Source organism: Gymnoscopelus microlampas (assembly GCF_963454915.1).
Source record: "Gymnoscopelus microlampas genome assembly, chromosome: 13".
Lineage (NCBI taxonomy): Eukaryota > Metazoa > Chordata > Actinopteri > Myctophiformes > Myctophidae > Gymnoscopelus > Gymnoscopelus microlampas.
The window spans coordinates 23,077,756-23,102,571 of record NC_139950.1 but is presented as its reverse complement, the minus strand read 5'-3'; the positions used below and the strand labels follow the sequence as shown (position 1 = coordinate 23,102,571).

The following is a 24,816-nucleotide window of genomic DNA, read 5'->3' as shown; positions in this document are numbered from 1 at the left end:
ATCCAATATCCAGGTTACCGCCACATACACCCGATTATGTAGACTTTTGGGTTATGCACTCTGTATGCATAGTTACAGTTTTGGAGAGACAACCCTGTCATTTACGACCCGGCGTCGAAGCGTGTCTGTGTGTGTGTGCGAGTGCTACAGTATGGACATACTCAGCCCTCAGCCTATAAAAGGATGTCTGTGGACACGGACGCTAAATCAAACTCCTGTATAACTTTGCAGCTGCTGTCTGTTCTGGTGTTGTTTGTGTGGTGTTGTGTGTATAGTGTATGTAGCCCCGAAGCTAAGTTCATCCAGCGGCTACTGATCCCATCGCCTGCGGGACCAAAACCATGACAACAGAGCCTGTTACCATGGCCACTACCTATGGCATAGCCTGTGGCCGCGCATGCGCAGGAACTCAGAGTCTCCACTGTTTACACAAAAATGCCAAGAAACAGGTGAAATTTGGGAAAAGTGAGAAATAGCTTCCTCACTATCTGCATAATATGCTAATGGTCAATGCCCGTGTGGAAGTTCAGATCAATTGCTCAACCCACTGAGGAGAAACATGCAGATCAGACAGAATGACATGACAGAATGACGAATAGAGGTTCCTTAAAGTTATATTAGGACTATTAGCCTACTTCCCAGGGAGAGAGAAAAAAGCTTGTTACGATTTTAAGTAGAATTGTGTATGGATGGATGTCAGGCCCTGTCACATCAGGCCCCTCTCACAGCACTGAATGACAGGGCTGTCATAGCCTGGCATGGCCCAACTAATATCACTGCGTCCGGGAAAGGGCTGTCATGGCCCTGTCACATGCCCTGTCATGGTACCATGGTAACATGGTGCCAGCCCTGTCACACAGTGCTGTGAGAGGGGCCTGATGTGACACTGTCTGACATCACTGTGACAGGGTTGTGACAGGGTCTGACATCACTGTGACAGGGCTGTGACATGGCCTGACAGCCCTGTGGCAGCGATGTCGGGCCATGCACCGCCCCGTTGAGAAACACTATGTCTAACAGTAATTAGTAGTTAGTTTTTTTAAGCATAGGCTTACATTCATCTTGTGAGAGTAGACTTAATTTTTTTCAGAACACTTTTATTTGAGCCTAAACATGCCCTAGCCTATATCCTCCAAAATGTGTATCTTCACAAAAGAAAAACAACACCCAAACACAAAAATAGAGTTTTTTTTTATTTTGATGTCACCCAAGCATGCAGTTGAATGTTTTAAAGGCAATTAACAGTTTTAAATTTGACCTGAAGAGTATTGTGCTACCCCATACTACAGAGCTCAGTTTGTTAATGATAGGTTTGTCTTGAACAACATAATCCCTGGGCAGTCGGCACACCAAACACGTCATTCAGTGACTCACTCTACAGTCAGTAACACGCTGTCTCATTATACTTCCCTCTTCAAAGGAATGTGTTCTTAATTGACCTGTCTTGTTGTTAAAAGAAAATGTTACTGTACATGATATTCAATTCCCATCTTCATGTTTACTCTGGATTAATTGTTTGATGCTGTTAGAATAGCCAGTAGGCTACCTCACACCATTTGTGGTGTTTGCATTTTTGCTGTGCTGTCTGTAGCCTCACAAGACAGCCTATCTTTCACTGTATAGCTGAGGCCTTTGGTGTTTGGGTTAGGGCTAGGAATATTGTGTTTTCCAACAAAGATGGCTGTGTTGAAATGGTTGAAAGAAAGAAAGAAAGAAAGAAAATGTCACATTTGGCCATAATTCGCTATCACCATGAATATTCCTCATCATCACGCAATGTCACGCCACATTTCGTCAGCCATTTGACTTACACATGGTAAAACAAGAGGTAAGACAAACAGAGCTAATCCAAGCAAAAATGACGAAAGACCTTCTGAAAGCTTCCCAGATTAAAACCTCTGGACTTGTTGCAGTAAATTCACCACAGGTTTCAGAATCAGAGACTCCATGTCTTCAAAAACAAAATGTATGAAAAGCTGGTCCATCACCCTGGGCAACTAAAATTACCTGTGTTTGAAAAAAATCACACCCTGTGTGAAGGAAGCGGTGCCTTTGATGAGTGGCCTCCTGGTGGCGCTATAATAGGGCGGGGCGGGGCTTCAGCAGTCAATGCTCGTCCCTATTGGTGGTCTAAGTCCACATACCAAATTTGGACTTGCTGGCATGCTGCGAACTGGAGTTATAGCTGTTTAAAGCCCGTGCTCAAACGGACAAACGGACAAACGGACAAACGGACATACGGACGGACATAGTCAAATGTAGAGCGGCTGGCACCGCTAAAAAAGAAACAAAAAAAGCACTTCCTTTGATCCTGAAACTCTCACTCAAGGGGAAAATAATGTGAGACAGGCTTGGCTAAAAGTGAAAACTTTGACTGTGTGGAGTGACATTAATGAAATGCTGACAATGAACACACATATATTTTTATGTGTAAATATATTTTTTGTTTTGTACTGTTGTGGTGTTTTACATTGTGTTGTATGTTACTTGTCTGTTACATTGCACTGTGCTGCATTGTGTTGTGTTACGCACCATACACTATAGTACTGTACGTGCCCTAAACATTGTGCAAATCCAGCTGCCAATGGCGAAATTTATATAGTAACAGAGAAAGGGGAACATAATTGAAGATGCATCTGTGCTGGTTGACGTCAAAGCTCAAAGCTTTGTTTTCCTTTCAGAGGCAGCTCAAGAAGAATCAGTCAGTGAATCAGGCTCATGAATAGGGATACGAAACAAAAGGTAAACTGATGTGGTGTTCTGCAGCTCAGCAAGTGAACGTGCATAACATACACAAACAGTGATATCTTTAGTTCAAATCTTTTTTATGACCTATGTCAATCCCATCTCTCTTGTGCCTCTCAACGCTGTGCAGTGTTGTCAAAGAGATATCATGAAAATAATCTTTGAAAAAACAAACTCTGAAATGACCCATGCACTATTCAGTTAGTCATTACATGAGAAAAATGGATTAGTTCACAGCTCTCCTATTAAAATCCCTGACAATGAACTAACAATGTTGTTTCACAGAAACAGGCACAATTGACTTCAAATTGGGAAGTTGTGTTTGTCATTTGTATAATCTGGGCAATGTTGCAATGTGGGCCTTTAATCCTTGAGTCATGCTGAAGAATGTCAACCAACATACTTATAGATTTGTATTACAATAGGCTACATTATGTGAAACCAATTGATTTAATTAATTTAGAACTTTCATGCAGAGGTTGGTTGTTATTGACCCTACAGTACATACAATACAGGAATATAGAATCATGAACCACATGGTTTATGATATGAAAAGTCCCAATGTGTGATGAAGCACACTAGCAAGTGCCATTAACGTCACATAATATGCTATAACTAAGTGAGTAGAGCCTTCAACAACACTAGTATAAGGTACAGTAGTGCAGACTCCAACAACCTATAAATAATGCTCATGTCTAAAAAGAGTTACAGAAATGTTACACATCACAATAGATGATTGTTGTTATTTTTACGTACAGTAGCAGCTGTTTCCATGAGGCAGACAGTTGGTGACTTCAAATGAAGAACTTCCAAAAAGAAACAGAAAGTAGATCATAGAAAGAGAAGGATAAATCTCATGTCTCATGCCAAACTGATTTTGTACAGTATGAAAATAATGGGCGTATGCACGCATGTGTGTGTCACTGTCAGCATGTGACAGAGTCATCATGTTTGTTGCTTAAGTACCTTGTGGGAATGTGTCTTGGTGGTTGCTCACAGAAATCACAGCACAGCAAAATTATTAAAAGCAAAAAGTGATCAGACATGAACAACGATACATGAGGAATTTTTACAAACTAGATTTTCAGGCCGATATGCGGCTTTCAAATCAAGTTCTATATTGGGTTGATCAAAGCAGTGGTTCTGTCCGGATGATACGTTTGTGACGTCCTCTCACCGTCCACCCACACAGCAATGTTAATATATTAATATAATGAGGAGGTTGGTGAGGGAGGTCCCTACTGTACATTGTACATTATTCAAAAAGGAAAAACAGATAAAAACATCCATGTAAGTGCCCCTTAGTGACAAGGTATTTATAAACAAGGCTCTTTTTGGCCTAGGGGCCACATTGTTTGCCATGTGTGAAATTGGGGGCATTTTGTGGGAGGGTCTAATTTGAAATCCTGGATATGAAATGTTAAATTTAGTGGTCCCAGTGATATTTGTTGTTGAAGTGTACTGAAGAAGCAAATCACATGACATGGTTAAGATATGTTGGTTAGTAAAAAAAAAAGAAAAGGAAAAAAAAAGTCATATCTTGGGACAAGTTATTAACTAATTGTAACTATTGTAATTATCTGTTGATAATGTTGGATACTGTATAGGAAGAAAAAAAAATACTGTGCCACTCAAAGACTACCGGTGCTACCGGCAACTATTATTTTCTTGCATGTTACTTGCATGAGTTGATGCCATAAATCAACACACCTTATGTCTATATGGCAACTTTGCTCTCTTGCATCACATACGGCTGGCTGTACAAAAGGAGAAAGGAGTATGGTATCACCTTGAGGGGGAAATGACTTTGCGTTGGAGAAAGCACAGTGCCATTGACCCAAGAAATACAAATGTTGGAAGAAAAAACACTGGAATGATGTCATGATGAGATTAATTTCATTTTGCGGAACAAAACCTTGCTTTCCGTGGACATACAGTAATTCCACCCATGAACCAAACAATGGGAAATGTCTTGGTCTGGTTGAGCTGCTTTACTGAATTCGACCCAGTGATGAGTGAACACGTCAGACAAGCTAAGAAAAAAGAGATCGCTGACCACTACATATACTGTAGTTACTTACTGGGAATATTACTTTTGTTAATTTAATAATTTAATGTTGACATCTTGGATATTAGTCTCTACTGTCACCTGACATCTGGATAGTTGTACTTCTCAACTGTTAATCATTAAAATGCTAACATTATAGTCCTTCCTGGATTCTGAAGTAACACACTGATTATTGTTCTACACTGCTGACAAGTAGGTCTCTATTTTAAAGAGTCACAATAACTAATCACTATTTTGTGCAACCCATAGTTTATAGCTAAACTGGATACAAGTGATTGGGTGTCTTTTACATTTGCTTATTACTTGGTTGTTCAGCTACACTTTTATTTTGCCCTGACACACACATTCATGCACATGGGTGTGTGCACAGGCACATCACACACATGCTGGTTAGGGCTCAAGATAAAAAACGGCGGATTAATTTGACCCTCCTCATTTCATCTCTTTATGTCATTTGCTCCGGAATAATTCCATAAGTGCTGCCAGTTCTCCTCGCCCATGTGGTCCATGTAATCGTGCACCACTCCTCCAGGGTTGACTCCGATCATCATGCAGATGCCTCGGACCGCCAACTCCTTCTGCTCGTTATCTGGGATATTCCTCAACGATGTACACCATGGTCTGACGAACTGCTGCAGCTGCGGCGCCACTTCCTGGGGACAGACATAACCCAGCTTGCCAAGCGTAATGGCTGTGTTCACCAACAAGGACTTAGGGGTATTGGGCCGGTTGATGATCTCCACCAGGTGTGGCAGAACCATGCCCACATAGGGCTGCATCTCCGCACCCATCTGCATGGAGATCTCACCGATGGCCCAGGTGGCGTTAGTACACACGGGAATAAACTCTGGGTTCAGGTTGAGTCCCAGGATGGGCATGAACTCAGTGATGCAGGACTTGACATGAGGGAAGCAGGCCTTGGTTAGATCTCCCAGCAATGCAAAGGAGCTCTGTCTCACCTCGGGCATGGTGTCCTGCATGCTCTGGAAGAGCAGGGTCATAATATTGGAGCGAGCCACCAGCTGCTCCACGTGGCCCCCGAGACCCTCGGCCAAGCTGCTCAGCAGGTCCAGGGCTACAATCATATGGTCCTTGTCAAGGGCCTCATACTGGTCTGGGTGCTGGTTGTACATATGAGTCTGGGTAAGTGTCTTCTGGACTAAGGTGATGCAGTGCTGGTACACAGGCTCACAGTAAGGATGGAAGCCACTCTGCAGGGCTACGGCTACTGACGACAGACACTCCAGCAGAGGGACGATATCCTTGTCTCCATCCTTCAGCTTGTTCCAGTTGGCGATGAGGGGTGGCATCAACTTCTGGATGTACTCTGGCTGGTTCAGATGATGTCCCACAGAGTCGGCTAGGGTATCTATGGTGTCATAGAGGATGAGCAGATTCTTGTGCTGGTACTTCCCAAAGGCAAAGACCAGTGTTTCCAGGATGAAGTTCAGGTAGGGGACCAGCTCTGTGCGTGCCTTCTCCGCCAGAGTGGAAAACGCACTACATGCAGCCTCCTGCACCCTCTTGTTGCCGTCCAGGATGCATTTGAGCAGCTTGTTCATGAGGGGCTTGAGGTGGGAGTCTGGAGGCTGGGACACCGCCCAGTGTGCGTAGCGACCCAGGGTCCAGCAGGTGATGGAACGCACCAGGGCCTTCTTCTCGCACAGACACTGGATGAGGTGGGGCATAAGCTCAGGCAGGTAGGGAACCATGCCCTGCATGCAGCCTTCAGCAATGGCTCCCAGCACCAGGATCCCAGACTCCTTGACGACCCAGTCGGTGTGGAAGAGTAGACCTTTGAGCAGGGGCAGGAGGTGAGGGAGTAGCTCGCCACGGAACACGATAGCCAGCGCATCCAGGGATGCAGCCGAACACTTTCGGAGGTTCCAGTCGGACAATGTGTTGTCATCTTCATCTATGTCCTCAGCTTCCTCACCCTTCACATCCCCGTACTGGAGAGTGACTGTGCGTGAATTATGGAAAAGTGGCTTGATGTCCTGATCACTGTCCGGAACTGCCTCATCGTCTTCCATGTTGTCACCGTTTAGTATGATGTCAATCTCTGAATACTTCATCCCATTCACCAGGACAGGAATCAGTTGCATCAGATGTTCAGATAGCACCTCCTTACATAATATAGGTTGTTCTGCCAGGGTCAGCCAGAACTCACAGGCGTCCAGCGCCACGTTCTCATCGGGGTCCTGAGTCCGTTGCAGCATGTACTTTATGATGCTGTGCATGTAGGGGATGAGGCGGTCGATGTGGACCTCCAGCAACATGACCAGGGCCTTGCACACATTCTTCCTCACCTCTGAGTCCTCATCTGCTGACAGCGCAAACAGACTCTCTATGAATATCTCAATGTTGTCCATCAGCGCCTGAGCTCTGCCCGTAATGAAATGGTTCACACAGGCTATGGCATGTGACCTGATCTTGGGACTGCTGTTCTTGAAGAACTGGAGGAACTTGGGGATCATGATCTTGAGCGGTCTGTTCAGAGCATCGCTGTCCAGCAGCTCCGACGAGTCCTCACAGATCTTGTGCAGCGCACTAAACGAGCCCTCACAGGTGTTGTAGTACTCCGAGTTGAGCAGGCTGCAGAGCTGGGGCAGCAGTTCCGGCCACGCCTGCAGCCCCCCCTTGGAGGCTATTGTCGTGATCAGGATCCCAATGGTGGCACGGATGAGGGGCGAGGGGTCACCGATGTTGTTGAGACATTCCTGCTTGATGAAGTCAGCCACAGGTGGTGGGAAATTCTTGTAGTGGGCCTTCACGTTGTTCTTCAGGATGAGTCCACTCAGAGAGCGGGTGGGGTCATCTTCTGTTTTCAGATGTGTGAGGACAAAAATTAGATAGTTGTTAAAGTCAGGGAACTGGTGGAGCTGTTCAAGTTTTTCTTGGACAGCTCTCTGTATTGCTGTGTTAGGCGACTGAGCGGTCTTGAGGAGTTGGAGCACCTGCTGGAGTCCCTGCTCATCTGGTTGCCACTCCATCAACATATTCTTTGTGTAGATCAGATGTTTTTTTGACTGGGCCACGTTCTCTTATTGTGATATCAATCATCTATGACATCAGTGCTATGATGACGGTGCTGTGATGTCAGAAATCTCCATATTTGTTTCCATGTCAAAAATACTTCGCTGGGAAGCCTAGACGATCAGGGATCTCTGCCTACTGATAGCTTTGGTGACATCTAAATTCAATTCATGAATTGGTTTCAAACTAGGTGGAACACTATTCTGAAATAGAAATAAACTATTCAGATGGCGTTGGGAATGCCCGTTCGTGTGCCCCTCACATGTTAAGATATTGCTATATTGTGTTTATACAATAAAAGTATAAAAAAAAGGCTCATTGGTTGAGGGATGGGGACTTACACAATACTTAGGTCACCTGTCAAAATAGCTTGACGAAAGCCGCTCTCTGACTCTTAAGTGGTTCTCAAACATTTTCATGTCAAGGACCCCCAAAGTAATACGTATTTTTCCGGGAACCGGACCCCCATCTGGAAATATTATCTGCCAGGGACCCAGATGCAAGATTTGTGTTGTTGAAACAACATTGATTTCATGTTGTTTCAAAAATATAAAAAAAAACATTGTCCAAAATGTTCCAAACATTTTTGGGAAAATAACAGATCTACAAGCCGACACGTTGTGGGCTTGTACATCTGCTATTTTCAGTGTATATAGGGTTAATGTGGTTAAACTGATTGTGATGCTATATTAATAATTATTTAAATGAACTGAGTCGTTGACAGGTGAACTGAATCATGACAGATTAACTGAATCATGACAGATTAACTGAACATGTTAGATGAATTTCACTGGTTAGTTTATGAAGTACTTATTTATTGTATTTGTCTTTTTAAAGAGTATTGTTGGATATATGTAGTATTGCAGGATTTATGTTATTTCTGTCTTTCTGTATTTTCTGTCTTTTTAAATGCTGAGCTCAAAGGGTTCCTATGCATTCCTGCAATGGCAAATAAAGTCTATTCTCTTCTATTTAGCTGGGGACCCCCTGGAACCCACTCAAGGGGTCCCCGGACCCCACTTTGAGAACCACTGCTTTAGGGATTTTTAGGTCTGCCCAACCTCAGTAAAACACAGCACTTTGAAATCTATATGGAATATGGTTTGATTTTTCTTCCACACTACCTCTTCTAAAAATGTCGGTACCGTCTTCTATTGTGGGTTTTTACACCTTAACCCTGCAATGCAATACATACAAATAATTATTGTTATGACTTTGATCAACTGGCAGTTTGAAAAAAATAAATTCAGACAAATTAGAATTGCCATGTTGTAGGAATTAGCCTATAGTTGATTATGGCGTACAGATAAAGATGTGCACGACACAAGATATTCATAATGCAGCATGGTGCAAAATATCCCTATGTGCATATACTGTATGCACAAATCCAGAACATACACTGTAAAATCCTGGGTGTTCATTTAACTCTGAGAGTGTACAAATTGAACCCGACCTGTAAGGTCAGCAATTGAGTTAAATGAACACTGAGGATTTGACTTCACTCTCAGTGTAATTAACAACTTTCAGCCTGATGTTCTTATTTTGGGCATGTCATTATAGGTGAAAATGTTCACAAATAACTAGTCCATATCTGGAGATGTGCGCAGCCAAGCTAAATTTAAACAGACTTTTGGGTTATGCGCTCGGTATGCATAGTTTAAGTTTTAGAGAGTGATTTAATCCTGTTGGCATGTAGTGTGGTGTGTGACAACTGACAACCTGGTCATTTACGACCCGACGTGGAATCATTGCCACCCAAAACCAAGTTGATAGTTATGCTGTTTCAGCTAAGCTATGTGCGCTAATAACACAACCTGGATTCGAACATTGCACATGTCAATCTGCATGCTAGTGCTATGAGATTATACGGACAGAGGTTTCCTTAAAGAGGTGGTGCCATGGTTTTGCACTTTTTCTGTTTTTCATGTGTCTATGAGGTTGATAGAACTTCATTAAGGCCCCCGCTGGTGGTTTTATGGTGTTTCATGTCTTCTCTGACTATTTGGAGTTTTTTCCTGGAGGCTGAAACCTTGAGAGTCAAACGTGCCAATCCAAAAACAGGGGCATAGTGACATCACAGAGCCCCCAGAAAACATACCCTCCCCCTTATTATCATAACACAACAGGTGTGGGCATGAGAAGGAGGAGGGACTAGGACAGGTGGGTGGTGCTAAGGTGGTGGAGGAGGTGCTAAGGTGAGAACCAGGCATACTTAATGAACTGGAGGCGTGTCCACATAAAAACATTTGTTTTAACAATTTCTGTACACTTTTTTGTTTTGAAAAAAATCTTTACATAATAATAATACCTTATGATCAGGTTTTAGGGTTGAAAAATATCATGGCACTCCATCTTTAATTTACAGTAGGATTATTAAATTCCCCAAAATTCCAAAATAGCATACTGTACATTTGCAGATATACAAAGTTACAACACATCGCAAGAATATAGGACTTAAATGTAATTAACGCTGTGAGTTTTACTGTGTGGTTGTTAGTATGCGCAATTTAGGAAGTTGCATTTCTCATGATCACATTGATTATGAATAGGTCAGGGAGCATGAGTCATGATGAACTATATATATATATATATATATATATATATATATATATATATATATATATATATATATATATATATTTATATAAAATTTAGTTCATCTTTTGCTTGTGGTACGTGAAGACAAAGTCTTGTGTCAGCCTGGTCAACCACATATGAGTGCCCTGGGGACGGTCATGGGGAGTATGTGTCACTGAGCCAAACAATGTACCGCACAGATGAAATCCTGTTGACAGTGTGTGAAGGGCTGAGATGTGAGTCTACGACCCCCCATCGTCTTTGTCCATCTCTCTAATTTTATGTTTCACTGCCATTTCCCGCCATTTTGACACACACACACACACACACACACACACACACACACACACACACACACACACACACACACACACACACACACACACACACACACACACACAGACTTCACCCTGTGCTGACCCAGCTGAAATCCTCAGGTACTTTCCATGGGGAGCAGTCGTCATTAAGCAAGTATCATGCCATAACTTCAGCCCCACCCCCTTTGTCAAAAACACCAATCAGAGTACTCTTTGTGTCCTGTGACTGTCCCTCATAGGCTGAGTATGTGCATTCTGTGCTGGGGGGTGATGGTGTTCCTACATCTCACTGTAAATTACGGGAAGTGATGGTAAGGATGGTTAGAGGGTGTGGTGGAGTTTGGTGTGTGTGTGTGTGTGTGTGTGTGTGTGTGTGTGTGTGTGTGTGTGTGTGTGTGTGTGTGTGTGTGTGTGTGTGTGTGTGTGTGTGTGTGTGTGTGTGTGTGTGTGTGTGTGTGTGTGTGTGTGTGTGTGTGTGTGTGTGTGTGTGTGTGTGTGTGTGTGTGTGTGTGTGTGTCGATAGTTCACCGATCCAGTGCAGATATCTTTGCCCAGCAGCTCAATATTTTGTTTTATTGTCTCCGCCAGGCCGTAAGGCATGGCGAGAGAGTATGTTTTACCCTCCGTCCGTGTGTCCGTCCGTGTGTCCGTGTGTCCGTGTGTTACCACCAAATCTCCGGCACCGAAACTGTGCACACACACTCCCTGGATGCCAATTCAGAACCTCTGCCTCAAATTTTTCACATGGGCCTGTTATAGCGCCACCAGGAGGCCGATTTGTGCAAAACCCATTTTTTTCACATTATTCCTACAGTTTTTAACCAAACGTCATGCAAATCGGTACACAGTATCTCTATAGTCATGTGATCAACCCTGATCTGTCCGATTTCCCATATTCCATCCTTATTGGTTAAGGTTGCCATCCAAAGTTTGCAGGATTGGTCCGTTTTGAACAAAAACTGCCTCAAACCATGAACGCAGCGTGCGATTTCCGTGAAATTTCACACGCACATTCCCACTAGGCCGAGGAAGAAATGCCACCCTTTTCACATTGGCCTGTTATAGCGCCACCAGCAGGTCTAATTTAGCAAAACACATTTTTGTAACAAAATGCTTCAAATCATGAATGCAGTGTCCGATTGCCGTGAACGACCTAAGAATAAATGGCACCCTTTTCACATTGGCCTATTATAGCGCCACCAGGAGGCCACAATAACGTATCTGACCTGGCGGAGACCTGTGCTCCGAGGAGCACTTTATTTAGTTGTACTTTATTTTTATTTATCTTGGTTTGGTTCTTGACTCTGTTTTTGCTATGACATCTACATTTCCCCCGGCGAACTTATCTAACTTATCTAATATCTTAACCTCAAAGGCTTTATTGATTTGATTGTGTAACAATAAATAATAGTGGCCTAGTATTGTGAGGTGCAGCATTGGACCAGCAGTATAGTATATACTTTGACCGGAGACCTACAGGCGTCTATACTTGGTCCCCTCCTTTTTCCCTCTACAACAAAGGTCAAGCTCTCAACTTTACTTTATCATATACAAGCTCATCCACGTGTCACGTTGTGACGTGTTGTGAACTTTTTACATCTGATATTTGCGCTACATGTTCTCCTTTTATGACATTCCCAGAATAAGGATGCTAAGGTTCATGTAGTGAAGGATTGGTGTCCACAGCAACCTGCAGTGGCACTGCTGCCAACAGACATGTCTGTAACCACAGACTGAGTTTCAATATACACAACAAAGGCAATGTCTGCTTTGTTCTGTCACTGGACCCTATTTCTGGTCCTCAGGTCTGGGGTTGATCAGCATGACTCAAAGGCTAAAAGCCAGATGTACTGTATGAAGTGGTGTCAAAATATCCTTCTCGAATTCAAATGGTGTTTATTGTGCACTGTACACAATTTGAACAAGAAAAGTGTGCTCCTCGGAGCACAGGTCTCCACCAGGCCGGGTTGCCTACCCAGGGCCACACGGAATGGGATCTGAAAAATCTAACTTATGTATACATCTTGATCACATGACCCAAGATATAATGTGTACCGGTGTGTGTGAGTTTTGGAGTAGTAGCAAAAATAAAAATGGTGCTAAATATAATCTGGCACAAAAGGCCGGCCAGGCCGGGGGCTATATGGAGAGTGAGAATCCAAGGAATCCAGGGAAAAAGTATTTTTGTTGCACAAGCTATGGTTCAAGAGTTATTGGCCAAAACGTTAAGGGGGCTGTTGTAGCACAACCATGTGAAAGGTTTGGGGTGAGTGTGCGTGCAAAGTTCCATAGCAATCGGGAGCTGCGGTCCTGATTTGTGGCATTTTGTGTAAAATGCGCTAGATGACAGGGAAGCACCGTAGGAAGCACCATAGATGATAGGGAAGCACCATAGAAGATAGGGAAGCACCATAGAAGACAGGGAAGCACCATAGGAAGCACCATAGAAGACAAGGAAACACCATAGGAAACAACATAGATGAAAGGGAAGCACCATAGAAGACAGCAAAGCACTATACAGTACATTGGAGCAAATGGAAATTAACACAAACTGTAACCCCTGTTACATCTCATCAATCTAAATTTCTTAAATGCCCACTTTGGTCTAAAGGACTGCTTCACATCCACAATTACTATAGACATTCTGTATGCCCTGATCCTGTATGATATGATGTGAAACTGGATGGTTCTAGCTGAAAAAGGTGCATGGAATATGCTAAGCGTTTTCCTGGAAGCAGCTTCTTTCAAAGCTGCTACATTTTACAGTAAATCAGAATCACATGATTTTGCAATCCCAGATATTCGTCCATGAGGGACACTGTAACATTCAGAGAATCAGAAATAGTTTAATGCGAAGTACAGTATTCATACAAGAAATGTACTCTTTGGTACATGGTCTACAGTGACCCAGCATCAAACAGTGAAGCAGGACAACAAAGTAGATGGATGACTCACACACAGTGCAAGTTACTGGACATTGCAGAACTTACACAGTAAAAGTGTTCAATGAACTTAGAGTGTACAAATGTAACCAAATGGACCTTATGGGTCATCATTTATACACGCAGTGGTAGTGAGCAGTCACACAAGTGAATGTAATAGAAGTCAATTTGGTAAATACTGGGTAGAAATTAAAATGTAACGAAATATAGGGTTGTTGTAATTCAGTCTGTTCACAGCCCTTCACATCTTGCATCAGATGCTTTTTTAAAGACTACTGTAAATAGGCTATTAGATTACATTTGTGTCATTCAAATAACTATACAGTAAACATCCGTAATGAAAATATACAGCTGGTTAATGACAAGATTTGTTGCAAATGCCTTTAATATTAAATCAAAGTATTTTATAAACTAAACCAAGTGTTGCACTTGCACTTGTGTCCCGCAATAACAGATCTTCTGTCCTGCGGCTGAACTGTTCTGACCTGGTCAGTCTAGGGGCAGTCGTCCACTTCCAGTAGGGATGTATGGATTCATAAACATGGATCAGTGGTATGTCAGGACAGGATACATGAATGAATAATGACTCTCCATGGAAAACACCCTATAACCTCAGTCACAGACACCAGCTGGTCACATGCCAACAGATGTTGTTGCAATGGGCCAGCTTGGCTTTGATGTGTCTGTCTCATCTATGCAAAACCAACAAAGTCCGGGCACCTATGCTGCAATGCGTATAGTGGGTTTGAATCCCGATCCCGACGACCTTTGCTGCGTGTCACTCCCTGTGTCTCTCTCCATTTTCCTGTCTATCTACTATATACTACTAATAAAGGAAAAAAAAATACCTACTATAACAAGCACATTGAAGTGACATCTGAAAGGTTTTATCCCTGTAACAGCTGATGTGTAATGTTCCCCTTTATTGAACATTTTCTTGCTGGAATATATTCTGCCACACAATTATCTGTAATTGATTTGGGTTAAGGGTAGGCACAGTTAGAGGTGGTGTAAGTGATATTTCTTGTTAAAATAATGCATTTTCAGCTATCTTTGTGGGGTTCTCAATACACTCTGGCAACAGTGGGAATTAATGATCCCAGTGAGATCCCCACCCCTGGCATCATGTCAAAATGTACTTGAGCAAGACATTGACTCCCTCCAATGAGAAGGTGGTTAGTATCATACATTACATACAGTACATTGTAAAGCAACTTTGGAGAAAGATGCTATGCAGGCCATTTACCATTTAGATATGATTTATAGCTGGATTACAGTTACATGTGGCATTTATATGCATCTCCATTGTCTACACTGAGATCCCACATCCCTCTCAGATAACCACGTACTTGATCATGTGTCTTATCAAAGTGTCGTAAAGTAATCTCTGCTCACGTATTGTTCAGTAATTCACTCTGGGTGAGTCTGAGATACAGTAAATACAGTGAATAGCCACAATGTAAACAAAATAAACCTGAGAGGAAATAACTCAAAGGTTTGGACTCCCTCAGTGACATACTCTTACACGACATACACAGTGACCCACTTGTTTGTTTATTAGATTAAATGGTCTCAATTGAGACCGATCTGAATTGCTATTGTTTGCCAATTAAAGCGATTCTGAGCACTTGTTCATCATAACAGCCATTATAATCTGTTTATTTGCACACCCAGAGCCACCACAAATGGGCTGTAGGATTTTCCACCGAAACTGGCAAGAGCACATGATGTTATCTGTGCTGTGAAGCATTTCCTGTCTAACCACAGACAGAAGGAATGAAGAGGGTCTTTGTTGGTCTGTCACGTTGCTATTCAGTCTTTAGAAAATACATTTACCTTAACAGACCTGAGTCCAAAAGTCCTTTTCATGGGTACCCTTATAGCACTTAGCCTACTGCGTGTTAAGTGTTAGATGGGTGCAGCAACATAGGACATAAACTATATATATATATATATATATATATATATATATATATATATATATATATATATATATTATTTCTTGCAGATTGGATCATATATTAGTATTAAATAACTGACTATATTAAGCTACTGCACATGGTTTAATATCTGCTTGTAGATTAGCTATTTTCGCCAAATGTTCAACACATACTGTACTGTACGCCAGGATTCAAGCGGTTAAAAAGCACCATAATTGCTTAAATGTTGTGTCATCGGTAAAGGAGCAAGAATACATTTAAATAATCTCAGAACAAGAGAATATTTAGTGTTAACAAATAACAGTTACTGAGAGGCTGATTAGAGTCGGATTATTGAGACACTTCAAACTCCCATCCCTGTCTGAAACCCACAATATTATACCGCCTAAACATCCTTTAGAGCTAAGGGAATTGCATGGTATTCATTAGCGTCACTCACATCTGGGCTCTGTGTTGCTAAAATACGTCCAGTAGGTCCAGTGTAATGTTTACTCAAGTAAAGCCCAAACCACAGGCGGTTAGTTAATGGAAACTACAGTTAAGAACACAAAGCTCTGTTCTCTGCTGACAAGAAGCTGCAAAAATAACCCCACATCCTTTTGGTGTTTGAGAAATGAATTGGCTAAGAGAATTACTGAAAGTAAGTCATTGTTTGTCAGGTAGCCTTCGATGGAAACCAAAGGGGGTTTGAAACCCCTTTCATCACATGAATGGTTTATTTCCTGGTAGATATTACATAATAGACATCTCAGAGAAATTAAGTCAAAATCTCTGAATCATCTATATCTATATCTATAGATTTATTTAAATATTTAAATTTTATTTCCACTTACATTACCTACACAGTATTACCTTTTGAAAAACAATATTTTTAGGCACTTTATTCCCCCCCAAAACATTTTTAAGTACATGTCCTGTCACTGATCCTGTGTGGTCATATTGTCTAAATTCATGTAAAACTTGAAACCATGCTTGAACTGAAGAATGGAAGAACTGAAGATCCTCCAGTCCATAGTCTGCCATTGGCCTGATGTCTCCTCCAATGAGAGGCTGTTGCCTGGTGCCTTAGAACTCTTCCCTGTTCCAATCAGCTTCAGCCATTATGATTCATTATACCTGGCAAAAGCTGACTGGCTGATTTTCGACACACCTGTTTGACTGGATTGGAGGCTATTTATAAAAATGTGTATATATATGGTATGAATTGTGCAGAAGCTTTGTGAGGGTATCTGGGGAGAGAGAGGACACAGACACAGATGGACTGTGAAAGTCAAAACGGAAGGGTAATTCTGTTATCTGTCATTATTAAAAGAAAAGGATGTACACTTCCATGTCCTCATGTGACTCAGTGTACTTGACCCATAGATGTGATGATGCTCATATGTCAGAATTAATTTGTTAAAAAAAGGATATTGTGTATGCAAATAGTATCAATCAGCTTCCTGGATAACAGACATGTACAGTACTATATGCATGCCTAAAGATTTAATCTCCAAAACAGTGACTGCATACAGTAGAGCTATGAATAGTGACTTGACTGCATTTATCCATGTAGGGCGTCAAAATCAGATTCAAAATCACTTTATTGACCAGTAAATGCCAAAGAATTTGGCTTAAAGACAATGGTACAAATATGTGTACATACATGTATCAAAATCTGATGTACAATAACTATCTATGCTATTTAGGAAAAGCACCAATGTGGAAAAACTCCCACATCCACTCGCATCTTCAGTGCTCCAATGTCACCCTGACAACAAATTGTGTTTCCATTTAGGCTTACACTTACTGTAGCACAAAACACCTTGCCTGTACATTAATCTTGGCAGTGGACTAACGAGACAGCTGGCCTTTCTAGCTTGAAATTACCTTCCCTCTTATGGCATTCAACTTTGAACAATGACAACATATACTGTAGCTCTGTATACACTGTGGCCATAGTGGCCAACTGTTCATTGTTGTGTGTTGTTTGTCTTGCTCAAGGGAACCCTCGACCAAGCACAAGGAGACTGAACCTGTTGTATGTTATGTCATATTTTTGGTGTTACAGTATAGTATGATGTTTTTTGATGACACATGAAGGTCATAGTAACCAATACCACACAGTACAGTCATTACCCATCTAAAATACTCAGTTTAGCAGTTGTCTCTGTTCTGCCTGGTTTGTCTTCAGTGAAACCTTGTATTATGTTCATTAATTCCACACTCTGATCTGGGTCCAATTCTCACATTTCTGCATGTGAGCCTGTAAACCTGTAGATATTATGTACAAGTGTATTTGGAACACTTTACATGTGTAGTTGCAGTAGTAAATCTAATACATTATACTGTGTAGTTCAATATACAAAGTTAAACAGTATAGGCTTAGGCTACATATTATGCACATAATTATGTACAGAGTGTACTGTACAGTATACTTTAGCAAATACAGTTAAAACATGTGACTAGATATCATATCTTATCTTATCTTAATACTAATAGCTGTGATTTTACACATACAGTAGCTGTGTGAGATGCTGGTAAAGGGGCATTGTTCTATAATACATCTGAACTGTATTTTGTTCCAGTTTTGTCTCATTCTGAAAGATAATCTATATTTCTTCTATAAGCTGTAGTTCTGGGGATATGTGTAGGATAAATAAATCCTGCAATGTTACCACCTACATATAGCCTACTGTATACAGTTGACACTTTTAATCTTTAAATAAATCTGATATCAAAAGTTATTGTATACAGTGTGCAGTAAATAGTACAGGATATATTGTGTGCAGCACATTATAGTGTCAGGGTGATGGTTAAATAAAGAGCTTCTTTTATGCTGAGGAACGTGCCTTTAAATGCCAGCTTTTCTACAATGGGCCAGTCCTCTTCCAGCAGTTTGTAAAATTTAGTTAATTTAACTTGGATTTTACTGTCCATAGTATCTGTGTTTGCGTGCATGTGTAATGGGGTTCATCAAAGCAATCACACCACAACAGTACAATAATGAAACACTATTACACATCACTTTATCATTTGTAAACTTTATTCTACTTTAATAAGATTTAAGACTTTAATAACCCCCATATAATACGCTGTTATACATTCACACATTTGAACCAAAGGCAACATCTAAACCAGTGATATAATGGCTATTGTTAATACTGAGTATGACTTCGCAGTTTCACATTTCAACATGTCCGCCTGCTGTCCGCTTTGTCTGAACAGGAAAGACAGCGTCACCTTCCCATGAGTCACAGAAGCTATTACACCCCTTCTGTGTGTGTGTGTGTGTGTGTGTGTGTGTGTGTGTGTGTGTGTGTGTGTGTGTGTGTGTGTGTGTGTGTGTGTGTGTGTGTGTGTGTGTGTGTGTGTGTGTGTGTGTGTGTGTGTGTGTGTGTGTGTGTGTGTGTGTGTGTGTGTGTGTGTGTGTGTGCGCGCGTGTGTGTGTACTTTTATGACTTTGTAATGTGTACAGTATGTGTATGTGTGTGTCACGGGTAACATTTTTATGACTTTGTGATGTTTGCGTGTGTCTGTGTGGCAGTGTCTGTGTGAGGGTGCGTGCGTGCATGCATGTGTTCCTCACATTGGCCACATTTGGGGACGAATGCGGGTTACTAAATCAGCTGAATGGGGATAGCATGTGAAACTGGGGACAACATTGGTGTGTCCAATTTGTTTTTATTTATAAGGTTAAAGAGTTGAGGTTAGGCACATATCTGATAGGGTTATGGTTAGGGGATCTGGGCCCTATCTTGCGCGCCGCCTTAACCCTTATGCCTAAACATTTTTGGCATTTTTTACTATTTTGAAAAACAATTAAAAATGTGTGTGTGTGTGTGTGTGTGTGTGTGTGTGTGTGTGTGTGTGTGTGTGTGTGTGTGTGTGTGTGTGTGTGTGTGTGTGTGTGTGTGTGTGTGTGTGTGTGTGTGTGTGTGTGTGTGTGTGTGTGTGTGTGTGTGTGTGTGTGTGTGTTCCGTTTCGGTAGTGACACAGTGGTGTCACTACCGAAACGAAAAAAAAAATGTTCCCCCAAAAACCTGTTAGGAGTACGTTTCAGGCAATTTAAAGTTGAGTGGTAGTGACTTTTTTTTTGGTCCCTAACATTCATCGAGCTCTGGACTTAGTAATTTTTTTTCCTTTTCGGTAGTGACACAGTGGTGTCACTACCGAAACGAAAAAAAATTGTTCCCCCAAAAACCTGTTAGGAGTACGTTTCAGGCAATTTAAAGTTGATTGGTAGTGACTTTTTTTTTGGTCCCTAACATTCATCGAGCTCTGGACTTAGTAATTTTTTTTCCGTTTCGGTAGTGACACAATGGTGTCACTACCGAAACGAGAAAAAAAAACTGTTCCCCCAAAAACCTGTTAGGAGTACGTTTCAGGCAATTTAAAGTTGATTGGTAGTGACTTTTTTTTTGGTTCTTAACATTCATCGAGCTCTGGACTTAGTATTTTTTTTCCCGTTTCGGTAGTGACACAATGGTGTCACTACCGAAACGAAAAAAAAATTGTTCCCCCAAAAACCTGTTAGGAGTACGTTTCAGGCAATTTAAAGTTGATTGGTAGTGACTTTTTTTTTGGTCCCTAACATTCATCGAGCTCTGGACTTATTATTTTTTTTTCCTTTTCGGTAGTGACACAGTGGTGTCACTACCGAAACGAAAAAAATTGTTCCCCCAAAAACCTGTTAGGAGTACGTTTCAGGCAATTTAAAATTGATTGGTAGTGACTTTTTTTTTGGTCCCTAACATTCATCGAGCTCTGGACTTAGTAATTTTTTTTCCGTTTCGGTAGTGACACAGTGGTGTCACTACCGAAACGAAAAAAAAATTGTTTCCCCAAAAACCTGTTAGGAGTACGTTTCAGGCAATTTAAAGTTGATTGGTAGTGACTTTTTTTTTGGTCCCTAACATTCATCGAGCTCTGGACTTAGTAATTTTTTTTCCGTTTCGGTAGTGACACAGTGGTGTCACTACCGAAACGAAAAAAAAATTGTTCCCCCAAAAACCTGTTAGGAGTACGTTTCAGGCAATTTAAAGTTGATTGGTAGTGACTTATTTTTTGGTCCCTAACATTCATCGAGCTCTGGACTTAGTATTTTTTTTTCCCGTTTCGGTAGTGACACAATGGTGAAAAAAAAATGTACTAAGTCCAGAGCTCGATGAATGTTAGGCACCAAAAAAAGTCAAAAACAAAGTACTACCAATCAACTCTAAATTGCCTGAAACGTACTCCTAACAGGTTTTTGGGGGGACGATTTTGGCCTCCACACAAAAATGTACAAGTCCAGAGCTCGATGAATGTTAGGGACCAAAAAAAGTCACTACAAGGATTCTGCCATGCTAGCATGGCTCAAATGATAAATCAGGGGTTCATAATCTGAAGGTTCTAGGTTCAAAGCTCCGAAAGAGCATTTTCCACTTTCCATCTAAATTGTAAAAGGTGAGTTAACTATTACATTTGCGATTGCTTCTTTCATGCTAGCATGGCTCAAATGATAAATCAGGAGTTTATAATCTGAAGGTTCTGGGTTCAAAACTCCCAAAGAGCATTTTTCACTTTCCATCTAAATTGTAAAACGCGAGCTAGGTATTACATTCCCGATTGCTTCTTCTATGTCAGCGTGGCTCAATAGATGAGTCAAGGGTTTATAAACTAAAGGTTCTGGGTTCAAAACTCCCAAAGAGCATTTTTCACTTTCCATCTAAATCGTAAAACGTGAGCTAGGTATTACATTCCCGATTGCCTCTGCTATGTCAGCGTGGCTCAACTGATGAGTCAGGGGTTTATAAACCAAAGGTTCAGGGTTCAAACCTCCCAAAGAGTATTTTTCACTTTCCATCTAAATTGTAAAACGCGAGCTAAGTATTACATTCCCAATTGTATCTTCTGTGCCAGCGTGGCTCAATAAGATGAACCAGAGGTTAATAAACCAAAGGTTCAGGGTTCAAAACTCCACTAATACAAAAGACAACTCAAACAACTAATACAAAATATCTCAAACAACTAATACAAAATATCTCAAACAACCAAAACAACAATCAATACAAAACTTCAAAGTGCCTCAATAAAAAAACATAAAACAGTGGTTAAAAAAAACTAACAAATAAGTCACTTATAATACTAACAATGTCAATAAAATACAACAATAATTGCTTTGCTTAGTATGTAAATGTATTAAGCTCCTCCCACTGGAGGTGGGCTTTACCCATGCTCCTCCCCCTCCTACCGGAGCTAAAAGAGGGCGTGAGGAGGGAGGCGGGCTGATTCCACGCTCCTCGCCTTAAAAAGAGCAAAGATAGAGATTTACCAGGACCAAGATTCAAACCCCCAACCTCCCGCATACAAGGCCTCTCCTTTTCTCTTGCGCCACCAGGCTTTTCACACTAATTAGAAACTTGAGGTAATATTTGAAGTTTAAGGGAGAGGTGGCAGGTGAAAAGTTGAAAGTCTACAGCAAACACCTCTCCCCCTGACAGAATGACTGAATCTACTAGATTCACTGACGATCAGGGTTCATTATGACACAACCTTTTTGAGTTTTAGGTTATTGTTAAAAAACATCTGTTGGAAAAAAAAATCAACAGATGGTTGCAGAGCAAACAGAGGGATGTTTAATGTTATCAAAACACATATATTCGTTATTGTCATATCTTAAAAGTCATTTATCAATTTCAGAAGACCAAAACTAGCAGTTTTAATCAACTAAGAGTGTGAACCTGGCTCAGAGTTCAAACTAAATAAGAGCAATACACTTAAACACAGAATTGATTATGAATATAAAGACAAAGGCTAATTAACTAATTGTTTATGAGTGAGTTAGTCTGCAGAATCTGTAGTGGATGTGTGTAAAGCAGTGGTTGTTAAAGTGGGGTTCAGGGGACCCTCATGGTTCCTTCAGGGGGTTCTAAATGGCCCCTTACATGTCTAACTCGGAGAGTGTACAAATTGGAACCAAATGGACCCCTAATGGTCCATTTGTACACTCTCAGTGATATGAGGGTCATTGAAATTAAAATGTCTTAGAAGTAAGGAGTTGGATGATGGATGCAAACCAAAAGACAAACAAGACAACATGTGAGAGGGGAGAATGAGACTCCAAGAGTAAAGAAGACTGCTGTCACTATGCGAGTCAGGAGAGAGTGCAGGACAGAAAGACCAAGGCAGACTAGTTCAGATACAAGGAGTTTTCTTTTTTGTATTATGACAAAAACCAGGGAACACAAGGAGCATGAGAAGAACTAGGAAGGCACTTGCAAGTTTAACTTGTAAAAGCACAAGCAGATAGCCTACATACACCGAATCAAGGAGACTAGATGAAACACTAAGGTTCTCACACAGACAACTACATACAACATACAGACTGGCAGTGAAGGGCAAACAGAAACCCAGTGGAAACACAGGTGCTTATCTATGGACAATCAACACACGATTGGCTAGGGCTAAACAAGACACAGGTGAACACCATTTGCAAATGACAGGGTGAGACAAGACAAGACAAGACAGGTCGCAGCAAACAGGAAACCCTAGGTCATCACTACAAAACAAAAGGTACACAATTGTAAACGAAAACTAGTCCAGAGCTCGATGAATGTTAGGGACCAAAAAAAGTCAAAAGCAAAGTACTACCAATCAACTCTAAATTGCCTGAAACGTACTCCTAACAGGTTTTTGGGGGGACGATTTTGTCCTCCACACTTAGTGATTTTTTCGGATTTAACTTTCGTTTCGGTAGTGACAAACTTTCGTTTCGGTAGTGACACAATGGTGAAAAAAAAATGTACTAAGTCCAGAGCTCGATGAATGTTAGGGACCAAAAAAAGTCAAAAACAGAGTACTACCAATCAACTCTAAATTGCCTGAAACGTACTCCTAACAGGTTTTTGGGGGGACGATTTTGGCCTCCACACAAAAATGTACAAGTCCAGAGCTCGATGAATGTTAGGGACCAAAAAAAGTCACTACAAGGATTCTGCCATGCTAGCATGGCTCAAATGATAAATCAGGGGTTCATAATCTGAAGGTTCTAGGTTCAAAGCTCCGAAAGAGCATTTTCCACTTTCCATCTAAATTGTAAAAGGTGAGTTAACTATTACATTTGCGATTGCTTCTTTCATGCTAGCATGGCTCAAATGATAAATCAGGAGTTTATAATCTGAAGGTTCTGGGTTCAAAACTCCCAAAGAGCATTTTTCACTTTCCATCTAAATTGTAAAACGCGAGCTAGTTATTACATTCCCGATTGCTTCTTCTATGTCAGTGTGGCTCAACTGATGAGTCAGGGGTTTATAAACCAAAGGTTCTGGGTTCAAACCTCCCAAAGAGCATTTTTCACTTTCCATCTAAATCGTAAAACGTGAGCTAGGTATTACATTCCCGATTGCCTCTGCTATGTCAGCGTGGCTCAACTGATGAGTCAGGGGTTTATAAACCAGAGGTTCAGGGTTCAAACCTCCCAAAGAGTATTTTTCACTTTCCATCTAAATTGTAAAACGCGAGCTAAGTATTACATTCCCAATTGTATCTTCTGTGCCACCGTGGCTCAATAAGATGAACCAGAGGTTAATAAACCAAAGGTTCAGGGTTCAAAACTCCACTAATACAAAAGACAACTCAAACAACTAATACAAAATATCTCAAACAACTAATACAAAATATCTCAAACAACCAAAACAACAATCAATACAAAACTTCAAAGTGCCTCAATAAAAAAACATAAAACAGTGGTAAAAAAAACTAACAAATAAGTCACTTATAATACTAACAATGTCAATAAAATACAACAATAATTGCTTTGCTTAGTATGTAAATGTATTAAGCTCCTCCCACTGGAGGTGGGCTTTACCCATGCTCCTCCCCCTCCTACCGGAGCTAAAAGAGGGCGTGAGGAGGGAGGCGGGCTGATTCCACGCTCCTCGCCTTAAAAAGAGCAAAGATAGAGATTTACCAGGACCAAGATTCAAACCCCCAACCTCCCGCATACAAGGCCTCTCCTTTTCTCTTGCGCCACCAGGCTTTTCACACTAATTAGAAACTTGAGGTAATATTTGAAGTTTAAGGGAGAGGTGGCAGGTGAAAAGTTGAAAGTCTACAGCAAACACCTCTCCCCCTGACAGAATGACTGAATCTACTAGATTCACTGACGATCAGGGTTCATTATGACACAACCTTTTTGAGTTTTAGGTTATTGTTAAAAAACATCTGTT

At 41.2% G+C, this 24,816-nt stretch overlaps 1 protein-coding gene and 1 long non-coding RNA gene across 2 annotated transcripts in view; both read right to left on the bottom strand.

The window, feature by feature from the left end:
- Positions 1–24,816, bottom strand: part of LOC311059207 — a 115,777-nt gene that overhangs the window by 9,763 nt on the left and 81,198 nt on the right. The gene's annotated exons all lie outside the window — the stretch shown is intronic.
- LOC311058083 (transportin-2-like) lies at positions 5,251–7,812 on the bottom strand (the record flags this gene model as incomplete). Its single annotated transcript, XM_084075390.1, has 1 exon — positions 5,251–7,812. The coding sequence occupies one exon, from the start codon at positions 7,810–7,812 to the stop codon at positions 5,251–5,253; it is 2,562 nt and encodes an 853-aa protein (XP_083931516.1).